This window comes from Prionailurus viverrinus, chromosome A1, assembly GCF_022837055.1.
Source record: "Prionailurus viverrinus isolate Anna chromosome A1, UM_Priviv_1.0, whole genome shotgun sequence".
NCBI classification, from domain to species: Eukaryota; Metazoa; Chordata; class Mammalia; order Carnivora; family Felidae; genus Prionailurus; species Prionailurus viverrinus.
Window position 1 is genome coordinate 66,790,677 of NC_062561.1, and position 12,134 is coordinate 66,802,810.

The 12,134-nt window shown below is 39.5% G+C and overlaps 1 protein-coding gene across 1 annotated transcript in view; it reads left to right on the forward strand.

Moving 5' to 3' along the window:
- GPC6 (glypican 6) overlaps nucleotides 1-12,134 on the forward strand; it is a 1,113,495-nt gene that overhangs the window by 1,018,096 nt on the left and 83,265 nt on the right. Inside the window, exon 6 of the mRNA XM_047873699.1 lies at nucleotides 4,985-5,128. Within this exon, the coding sequence (XP_047729655.1) occupies nucleotides 4,985-5,128 (144 nt within the window). The remainder of the gene's footprint in view (nucleotides 1-4,984; nucleotides 5,129-12,134) is intronic.

The window sequence follows — 12,134 nt, forward strand, 5'->3', positions numbered from 1 at the left end:
AATTGTTCAATTTTATCGTCTCTTATTGTTGTTTATCTCTTACTGTGCCTAATTTATAAATTAAACTTTATCATAAGTACATACATATAGGGAAAAAATGTATATATAAGATTTGATTCTATTTATGGTTTCAGGCATTCACTAGAGGTCTTGGAACATATCCCCCATGGACTGTATCTAATTATCTATTACAGCATCCCTTGGAGGAAGACAGGCAGATGATACTGATTCTGTTTCTTCAAGGATTAAAGCTTATGATTTGTTCCACAAATGTGGCTTACCTACAACTGTGCTCTCTAGAAACTTCTCTTCTGTTGTAAAGAAAAAACCGTTAGTGACTTAAAACAGTATTTCTTCCCTTGAATTAAAGGTAGTGGGGGGGAGGCACCTGGGTGGCTCAGTCAGTTAAGCATCTAACTCTTGATTTTGGCTCAGGTCACGATCTCACGGATTGTGAGATCAAACTCTGCGCTCTTAGCTCAGAGCCTGCTTGGGATTCTCTTCCCTCCTTCTCTGCACCTCCCCCATGTTCTCTCTTTCTCTCAAAATAAATAAATAAACTGTGAAAAGAAAAAAAGGCAGCAAGGGGTGCAGGCATTGTTGGCAGGAATGTAAATTGGTGAAGCCTCTATAGACAATACAGAAGTTCCTTAACAAATTAAAAGTAGAACTACCATGCAGTCCAAGAATTTCCCTTCTGGACATTTATACAAAGAAAATAAAGACACCAATTTGAAAAAATATACATACCCCTATGTTCATCGCAGCACAATAGCTGAGATATGGAAGCAACCCAACTGTTCCTCAAGAGATGAATGGATAAAGAAGTTGAGTAATGGAATATTACTCAGCCATTAAAAAGAATGAGATCTTGCATTTGCCACAATACGGATGGCCCCAGAGGGATTATGCTAAGTGAAATAAGTCAGACAGAGAAAGACAAATACAACCATATTATTTCACTTATACGTGCAATCTAAAAAACCAAAGAAGACAAAACAGAGGCTGATAGAAAGAAGAAATACAGTTGCTAGAAGGGAGGAGAGTGTAATAGGGGAAGAGGCTTGAGATGTGCAGACTACCAGTTATAAAATAAAGAAGTCACAGGGTTGTAAAAGACAGCACAGGGAATATAGTCAATAATATTGTAATAATTTTCTATAGTGACAGATGGTAACTAGAACTATTGAGGTGATCATTTTGTAATGTATAAAAATATCGATTCACTATGTTATATACCTGAAAGGAATATAATATTGTATGCAAATAAAATTCAACTTTAAAAACTTGTTTTATCTAAAAGGAAAAAGAAAAAAGAAAAAAAACATAGTGGAGGTGGAATGGATTCACTAACACCTCTAAATAGATGCATCTAATCTAAGTGTTACATCTGAATCACTTCTCTGGGTTGGTTAGAACACCCTTCACAGCGTATCCTGGGGTGTGTTCCCTGGAACACCCATCTTGTGAGAATCTCCTGTGCCCTCTGAGGAGCCAGAGGCCAAATAATTTGGGAAACACTGCAAGTGACCTCCTCTCTTTTGATGAGTCAGAACACGCAATCACATGGCAAAGTTCTACTATGTACCTAAGTACCTAATTTAACTTTGACACATGGAATTTACTGCATATGTAACAACTGTTAACAACCCTTGGAAGTGATGTTTTGTGGAAAACATTTAAGAAACATCAGCCCAGACATTTTTTCCCCCTCAAATCTACTGACTCAAAAAACAAAACTTCTAGAAAGAAACCGATTGTAGAATAACATAATTAGCTAATTAATTGTCAAGCACTAACTTTTCCAAACGCCGTCTTCTAGTTTCCTGCCTTATGTATTGCATTTTATCATCGCGGCCTATCTGTATGGTGAATAATAGTATTATTCCCGTCTGACAGAGTAGGAGACTCAAGTTCAGGGAGGACCCTGAATGTTGGCATGGCACTGGGCTGTCCTCAGCCCTACCTGCCACCTGGCTCCATGCTTGCCCTTGGTGAGTGCAACAAGGCTTTAAATTTCGCCTTAGGCTGATAATCCAAATCTACACCTCTGCCCTGACCACTCCTCTGAATTGAATTCTCATGTAACCTAACCTCATTTAGCCTCTCACTTAACTGACTCACATTATTCTCCTCTTTCTTCCCTTATTCCAAATGTAATATACTGGGGTACTCAGACCACCAGGTAAAAGGCTTATTGGTCCTTTATAATGACGTAGCCTTGGGCCTCGTGAGCCACACAACTTTGTCTAACTAGACTGCTGCTATCGCAAGCTCAGAAAATTGTCTGAGACGGTACAAATGTCCTGCACAAGACCTCCTTTTGTCAACCATCCCATGAACCCCATGTTTGAGAAACATGTTGTCTCACTAACAGGTTGCATGGATCAGAAACAGAATCACTGATTTTCACCTTATTGTTCATCTCAGTAACATGGCGGATATATGTTGTTTAAGATATAGTCGCTGCATTGAGAATCAGGCAGGGGATTTTCATCACTCCCGAGCAGTGACAGGGTGAATGGGTGCTCTGGTCTCCTTTGCAACTGTTCCTTTCCGGTTTCTTGAAATTCCAAAAACCAGCCCTTGACCCCTGGGCATGGCCCCTCTACGTGGAAGGGTCTCCTTCTGGCATTTCCTTTTTTCCTAAGGGTAAAATAGAATCTGTGTTGAAGGTCCTTCAAGATTCATATCGTGACATATTGCAATGGATTTTTCTGTAGGTCTCCAGCTGATGACGGGGTGAGATGTGGCTTCTGTCATAATTACAAGTCAGTATTTTCTTCAGTTTGGGTCATAGTCTCAGCAATTTCTGCACTGAAGCCACCTTAAAAATATAAATAGCAAAAAGCTACTGGGCTATGTTGACTTACTCATGTTCTGTGATTATAATTAACACTCTCAAAAAAAAAAAATCAAACAAGTGGTAAGGTTTTCTGTTATGATGAAATATCTCCCCTGGGGCCCTAATATTCTGTCAGGGCATTTCTTGCTCCTTTGATTTAATTTAAACCAGTGAGCCAGATTTTTCCCAAAGGGCAAATTAAGAAGGTCTGTTAACTCTTTCAGTGCCCTGCTTCAAGAAATTCCAGCAAGGCCATTAGCGTCGTTTTGCCCTAGGCTTTACACTTTCTAAAAGTCAGCTGTCATATTCAAAGGGATCCAGAATAGCACACTCAACAAAACCCTGGAGCTTTGGAAATGTTAATACCCTCCATCAGCAATGACCTTGCCACTGGGAAGTGATTGAGGCACTAGGGAGAAAAGGGCCCACTATCTTTATCACATGAGTTTACACCATCAACTTCAGAAATTGTGTGAGAGAAGAATAATCAATAGTGTGTTAAGACCAGTCTCGAAGAATGGCAAGACAAAGTGCGTCCACTCTGCAAAATGCTGAGCCGAAGGAGAACTTTTGAATACAACAGAAGAGGAATTAGCTGTAGTGGTGGAACTGAATGAATTGTGTCTGGAGATGGGATTTGTCATTGGGAGTGGCACTGGAGAGCTGCGTACTTCAGTAGAATCCCATAGTATGCTTGATGAAAAATGCTTATTTTAGAGTTAACGCAGAATCAAGTAACAAAACCGAAAGGAATACGTTCTAAACATACCCAGGCAGGTTAAGAATTAGCTGACGTAGAGATAGTCCCAGAAAGCTGGCCCAAATAAGTATCTAGAAGTAGAATCACCTCCTGTGTAAAAATGGAAGAAAAGTGAAGGTAAACTTCATCAGAACTTCCTGAAAATGTTGCTATAGTTTCTGTAATTCTAGTGAAGGGATCATCTGATAACCAGCAGATAGTACCAAGCTTCCAAAAACAGCCAAAAAGAAGCGTCCTCACCCCACTGTGAGTGAAATCACTGTGGGAAAGAGCCGGCTGCTCGGTCCCTAAGATCATTACAATGAAATGTTTGATTTCCCACAGCAAACCTAATTGTGACATGAACAGCTGTCAACAACAAAATTAGAGAGAACTATCATTACAGGGATTTCACCACATGGGCTTGTCCTATTTCCACACCATTGCTCCAGAGAGAGTTTTCAAAGAACTCTTCCAGTAGAGGTTTTCATTATTCAGAGGGGAGTCACTCAACGTTATTTGGCCTTATATGCTCTACAGGAAATACACTTGTCACCATAACAGGAATCCCAAACGGATATTTACTGAATGCCAAATGCAAGTACGTGAAAATGTCTCGGACGCAATTCATTCAATCCTGAAACCATCCTGTGATGTAACGATTATAATTCCTTTTTTTTTTAATACGGTCAGTGTTTGTTATTTGTGGTATTTATGTTTCAGAAAGTTGCTACAAATACTGAATTAGCAAATACTGAACTGATGGAGACACAGGGCTAGGCACCTGCAGGCTTTTAGTCACCTTTTGGTCAACCAACCAATACATAACCTTATTTAAGTTTATTTTTATTTATACTATAACTCCTGCCTGAACAAAGTTTATCTAACACACATACTTTCTCCATTTGGCACGTCACAGCCCCTTGTGCTCAGGAACACTAAACCCTAAGCTTGGGGGGCATTTTAAACAGGGAAGTTGCCAAGTAAAAGCACAAAAATGTGAAAAACGTGGCACTAAATAGGCCACAGAAACGACACTTATTTTCAGCATGAGAGCTCAGCCGAGAAGGCAGAGTGTCACCTTCTTCGGCCTCATCTGGGTACATGCATATAGGGCCACTCTGCCCATGTCTGCAGAAGCACATGACTATTGAATTTGGACTTACACAGTAATTTTGAGAGTAGGCAAATTCACAAATAGAAAATCGGTAAATAATGAGGATTGACTGTATATATTGAAAATAAGAGTCAGGCCACCCCATATCTGTCTAGTCAATTCTTTCTGTTGTATTAGTGGTAGTAGTTGTTTAAGTTTAGAGATACATTGCATGCTTCTACACCAAGATCTTAGAAAGAATCTCATTGTGTAACTTCCTTGACCTTTCCAATGGTTCTTCCAGGTCTTTCAGGGATGTGGCCAACCCAAACCTGCTCCAGCCCTCAGATCTGCTCGCTCGGCTCCTGAAAATTTTAATACAAGGTTCAGACCTTACAATCCCGAGGAGAGGCCAACGACTGCTGCAGGCACAAGCTTGGACCGGCTGGTGAGTTCTCTGGGATTGATGGCCATGGTGGGCACTTCCTGTTACCAGGGTTATTCTTCAGAAGACGTGATGGGACTCTGAAAAAGTTGGTTTTAAAAATCATCTCATTCTTGTATCTGCTCCTGGTCTTAATTAGAATATTGAAAAATAATGAGATCTTCCCTTTAGGTCATGAATTAGATTATTTAAGGCATCTTATCACTATTAATCCACTCATGCAGTGGCCAAATTTTCAACTTCATATTTCTTCTGCAATATTAATCTGAAGACTAAGTTACTGTATCTTCCAGAGATATAATTACAATAGTGCATTTCTTATTCCTCTGCTTCTGTTATTTATTCAGTTATGAAACAGTGTGATTTTACCATGCATTCTCGTGTATAAAGTTTTCTGTTTGAAAGACCTTGCCAAGAGACCCCGAGTTAATGTTACTACCATTTTCTCTTTATTGTGTGTCTTTAAAAAGTTGGAATCCTTAGAAACAATCACTCTTTGATCCACTTAAATGTGTGTCAGGGGACCGAAAGATATCTACCAGCAAAGCAATTTACTTGGAGAATACAACCATGAGCATAGTAAACACAATTTTTAATGTGTTTTAAAAATCAAGTTTTGTTGTAAAAAATTAAAAGCTCATAATTTCAAAGAAATCCACCCAATTATTTTCAATGTAATTTATAGCACCATGAACAATTTATATACCTGTAATTTTTAGTGTTGTTAATGTTATTTTGCCAATTATCTTGATGTAAAACTAACAGATAAAAACCCTAAGGTCATAAAATACTTGAACCACATATATGATTATGTCATATAAACTCAGATCTCAAGGGATTTCTGGTTATGAAAATACTTTTATTAGTCATTGTTAGAAATTTCTTTATCATTTTAGTTAATATCCTTCTACAGTGTAGAACTCCTAAGATTAAATTGGTTGAGTTTGGCCTCCAAGTAAATGCATCTCAGCATCTCTGTCTATAAAAATCGTATGTACTTACAACATAAAGCCCTAGTCACAAAGCGCCAAAGTGAAGGGGCAAGTGAAGTGAGTAGCCACTGAATTACGTTATAAATTTATTACTGTTTGTTAGCAAATAAAACCCCTCTTAAAATTACTCACCTTTCTTCTTTTAAACAACCAGTTAGATTCCCCTGAACAACTAGCCAATTGTTTTAAAGACATGATGGTTACCGTTAGATTCCATTTTCGAGTTTTCACGTTACAAACTTCCGTATGTTAGGATCCTTTTAACCAAAGCACAAATGGTGAGTATGGATTTGAATTCTCTTTTTTCTTTTTTTTTTTTTCCATTTTAGTTGGCTCTAACTTAGTTATTGGAGTAATTCAAGCTTTTTGGAATTTTCATAAACTCTCATTTAAGAACTGGGGCACAGGTTAAGATGAATAAGTTCTAGCGATCTACTGCACAACATCGCACCCACAGATAACAATTCTGTGTTGTGCACTTAAAAATCTGTTAAGAGGGTACCTCTCACGTTAAGTGTTCTTAGCACAATAAGGTAAAATTTAAAAACAATTTGGGAACATTATGCACTTAGTTAAATTTGCATGGAATTTGATCCATACAATGATATCTATGAGTACTAAGTAATGTTTTTCCCGTTGAAACAGAAGCACAGTTTTCTCTCCTCTCCAGGAGAAATAAACACACACAAAACAAACACACACTCAAACAGGGGAAGTAGAGCAAGAAAAACATTTTTCTCGAGACAGCAGTATGTGTGCAATGTAGTACAGCCTAAATAAAGCGTCCGTGCCTTGCGACGTTCACATGATGTTTCACATCTGATAGAAAATAAAACTGGAATTTGAACCCTTTATAAAGGAAATTCATTGATGATCATCAAAATGCCCCAAATGTAAAGGTCTTAAAGAGTATTGTCAAATAGCAAGCTGTTTCATGCACCCCCCAAAAATGTATTTTAATCAATTTTTTTCTGAAAAGAACTCATAATGGTTAATCGTATGAACATGAGTAAAAACCAAGGACCAGACAGACTGCATAAGGACCAAATTCAGTGCATAGGAATTCAAATCAATAAATCGGTTTTATTCTAAAATGTTCTCTGACAGCACATGCTTAGCTCCTCATAGGTGTGACTTTAGGCTCTGTAAGGGAGAATGGCAGGTTTATAAATGTTTTATTGAGTTAAATTCCCAAATTCTAAGAATTAACAATTTGTAATTCACAGCCAGCCATTAACCAACCTGGAGCTACATCCCAGTCCCTGAGGGCAAGGGGCTGTTTCCACATCAAAAGGAACTATACAGGGTTATTCTTGAGAAATACAAAGGAGGCCCAAAGCTAACATCAGAACTTTCCTTTGCAGCCCTTGGCGCCCCCAAGGCTTTCTTCCCTTTGAGGGTTCAGTGTATTTCTGAATAGTGGATAACTAAACCGGTTACCTTAGATGGACTGGTTGTATGACAACTTACATGTCAACAGTCAGACAAAATCTTCTCCAAGATACAAGCACTGGTGAACTCTCTTGATGGGTCTGCCATATATTATAGACTATTTTGACTGTTTATAAACAAGTCTCATGTCATCTACTCCTGTTTTAATTTTCTCCTGAAAAGATGTTTTCTGAATATTTATAAGAAGCATGTGTCCCAGAAAAGAAGGATAATTGGAAAAGACTTCCCTTAATTTCTCTAAGTGTTTCAGCAAAGAAAATGCTTCAAGGACAGCATCAAAAGAATATTCCAGTCACCCCACTGCTTTTGCCAGAGTGAAAATAACTGTAAAGCTCTTGGAGATTTGCTTCTTACTAGCACTTAAAATGAGTACCTCTGTTAATTAACTTTGGGGTCTTTTGGTAAATGTTCTTATATCAGTTATGATAAAGCAATTTTTTTTATGTGAACTGGCAATTATGGGGTTTATTTTAGAAATAAAGCTCCTAACCCCAACCTGGGCAAGCTGTTGCTAGAATTTATATAAAATAATTAAAATAAAACTCTCTCTCAAAAATCCATCAGTTCCATCATTTAACCTCCATTAGATTTGTAGGGAACTTGTAAACTCTTTTATATCACTAGGACACATTTCCCTTTGTTCCTCTAAAGTTATATGGGCATAAAAGTCAGTCTAGGTAGTCAGTGACTTTCAGACATACTACCCTCAAGTTATTTTTATTATCCAATAAGGAATGAATGCATTTGTATAAATTCAGCTGCTGATGGAAAACTGACTCATGAAAGACAATCACAGTCCTTCCTGCCAACAGCCAGGATTTGATGAAGATACAAATGCCATCAGCTAATTTGGTTAAGAGATTGGTCGCATGGTCACATGTGTTTCCTGTTACCAATCCCCACCCTAGTGTCTCTCTATCCCGACCTCCTGTTACTGATTTTCAATTAAGTAGGCCAGAGGTGGTTATTTGCAAAAGATTGGTTTTCTTCCTTTTTTTTCTTAAATTTACACTTCATGAATTCTCTGACATAATTTGACGTGAAACTATGAATGTTTTTAAAGAAACTTCCACTGGAATGTCACTGGGGGTACAGATTATAAAAATGCATCAACCAAAAGCGGTCAAGTTTGTAGATCTGAGAATACAGAGATACTTCAGAGTATCGTCTGTGAAAGACAATTAATTGTACAGTGCAGAAAATCGAGCACAATGTGCTCTGTAGCTCCTGGACACGCAGGGCAGGGAGTGTCTGTCATGCACTCCAGCTAATTCATCAGAGCAAAATATACTTTAAATCGTGTGTCTTAGAGGAATATATTTTATAAAAGTAGATTTAAAAGGAAAAAAAAAACAGACGTGGAAGTTAATGCATCAAGTTGGCAATGGTTTAGAAAAATGAACCTCCAGTAAGTATTCAACATCGCACTGTGTGTACAGGCCTCTCAGATATTCTTCTGGTCATTCTGTGGGAGTTTGGGGGGGGGGGCGGGGGGGTGGAATACCAGCCTACAAAGTGAAACATTGTACCTATGCTGTGCTATTATGTATAGAATAATCTCTCTTTCTTTTTCCTTTAAATTTGTTTTCCTCTTGCTTCCCAGAGGATTGTGTGGAGGACAATGCAACATAGTGTAAGCTTTGGTCTTCTTTTTTCTTACACTCATCCTCATTTGTCTTTGTATGGTCATTCCAGAGAGCTCTTGAGAAATTCCTCCTCCTCTTCCCCTTTCCAAATTGTCTGGAGTGTGTTGAACACTGCACATGACCCGCGGGTTTAGCCGCTTTCCTCTCTGCCTGGTATTTATGGTGAATAACCATTTTGGTATTCTCTCCCAATGGCAAGGTTTTCAATCTTAGCTTTGTGTTCGACTAACTCGTTTGGTGGCTGATTTAAATTCTATCCCAATGTTCAGACTATGTGTAGTCTGCCTGAAAAACTAGCTCTTCCCTGATAGAATATATTGGCTTTTTTCTTCTTGTGCTGAGCGAATAATTACCTCGCTGATAATAACAACAAACCAACATCGGCTCTCATGCATAAGGAGCTAATTTTTCCATCGGCGAACACAGAGAACTTAGGGGGTTAAGAAATAGTTTGTGGTGTAGGTTGTTTACTCTTTTTTTTCCTTCCTTCTTGAAGTTACTGATGTCTCTTAGAGCATCAGAACGCTGGATATTTTTTACTGCAACGTGGTTTTTGTTGGGGCTGAGGACAGCACACCCAGGTTATCTTACCTGACTTTCTATATTAACCATAATAATCAGATAGTTAAGTTCTCTAATCTGGTTTTCATACTAGCATCCCATACTGATAATACCTTTTAATAAAGTGCTGAACCCTGTGTAGCATTGTGAAAAGGGCTGTCCCCTGATGGGCACATGTTTATCCATGCAGCACGCCTATGACATCGTGGTGCTCCCTGCCTGCCTGGCCTTCAATTCAGGCCTGAATTGCTCTGTTAAAATTCATTTCTTTAAAAGGAAATTGTCCCCTGAGTAGTATTCCCATTTGTCATCACAAACTGAGCCCAGGGCAGTTGGAATGAGAAAAAGAAAGTTAGGAGGTAAATCTGGAACAGGACCACTCTGGAAGAGGAGACCTTAAAGAAGGAACAGGGAAGACAGATGGCTTAAGGCCTCCTGATGCTAAATGGAGAGTGAGGGGAGAAAACATCACGGGTAGGACAGGTCAGGGTTTTATTAGTTTGGCTCATTTGATAAAATTAGGGTAGCTGCAGCTCAGATGGTATGTGCCTGCCTTTCCCAGCACATTCTCCTGATCGCTCCAGGTTTTCCAACCCATCTGATCTCCTTATCTGATGGTTAGCAGGGGCCTTGTGGCTTTCCCCCAAAGGGAATGACTTCCTTGAACATATTGGAAGGAAGGTAAATCATACTATCATCCTCCACCCCCACCCAGTCTGCAGGACTTCCCTGCTGGCATCCCATAATCTCCTGTAACTGAGCCAAAAAAAAAAAATCAGATATCCATTATTGTATATGATTCTTTCAAAAATACAGTGCTACTTTTGAAATTCACCTGTTTGCTATTGGTGCTAAATATGATTTATTGACATTATTACATATAGATTTAAGAACTTATAAAATATCACGATATGTATGCACTTTGTTATTCGGAAATAAAATGGACAAAGCGACTCACTTCCTGGTATCATTCTGCCTGATGGTTAATACCAGTTTCAGAGTCAAATGCTGGTCATAAAAATGCTCTTCTACACCTCTTCGGGGCCATTTTGGTGTGATTTAGGATGCCTTGGTTGCAGGGATTCAGGGAAACTGTCTGTTGTTCATTTTAAATTGCCATGGCATTTCATTGTCACCTCAAAGGATTCTGCATCCGGCTAAATCCACTATTTTGCATTTCAAAAGGATGTCAGGCCGTATTTAAGAAACTACTTTATTATCTAGAGCTTCAGCCACTGTCTTTAGGTGAAACTGATATTTCCCACCTCCCACCCAGACACACACACACACACGCACACGCACACGCACACACATCCCTACCTCAGTCTTTGCTTGGCCTGGGCAGGAAAAAGTAAAACCTCAGTAACAACAGTAAACCAGATTCTCCACTTTAATTAGTTTTCTAAAGATAAATGGGTCAAGGCCAAACTGGCTTTCAGCCTCTGTGGCCGCTGAATAAATTATGCCCCGTTCACCCCAGCCAACAAATGGCTGCCGTTCAATCCACTTCAGATTGTGAACTGCCCCGTCTTGCCTGAACCTGCTTTGTCTTGTTTACTGCAAAACCCCACTGAGACACCCCAGTTTCATTTTCAGTGAACCCTTGGTGATAATAGCAGCAAAATACAGTGAACTTTCAAAGCAGGGAGAAAATACAAAACAGTAAAACCAAGCCACCCAACTTATTCGGTCTTTTGGTTTCTGCCCTTCCCTGGGCAACATCAGCAGCGTGTGGTAGCTGGGAGAGCCGCCTGGCACAGGCTTCTTTCCACTTAGGAGGCTTGTGGTTGATGAGGCCCAAGTAGGGAACAGCGAAAGACAAACATGTAAAACGATGGGTTGTCTGCAGGATATTCTGCTTATTCCAGGGGCTTGGAGGATGCACAAAATCGAATTCAGTGGTGTGCACCGTTGGGACCCTGGATGGAATGCCATTGTCAGCTCACACCCAGTGGACAGTACACCTTGAGAAGCTATTCTCTCAGGAATGTGGAAGGACAGTGAACTGGGAAAGTGTAGGTGGACCTCTCTTTAAGCTCAGGCGAGGCTATGGTCAGTTGCATTGGGTTGTATGCCTTGGGGAGAAAGAAAAGGAATCACCCCACTGGCTACGTTATTCCCTGGGAGAAACCGAAGCCCATTCCGTCCCCACTGCCTTACGACACATTCCGAGAATCATGACTCTCAATGAAATAAAGTCATGCTACAATTTTAAAGGGGGTATTTTTTGCACCGTTCAGGTGTAAGTGATCTGAAATCATGTTGGGGGAGTTCTACCAACAAAACCACTTTCAACTCTAAGTTACACTGTCCTTCGTCCTCAGAAACATTTAAGCTAGAGCTTTGCTGACCTCTGAC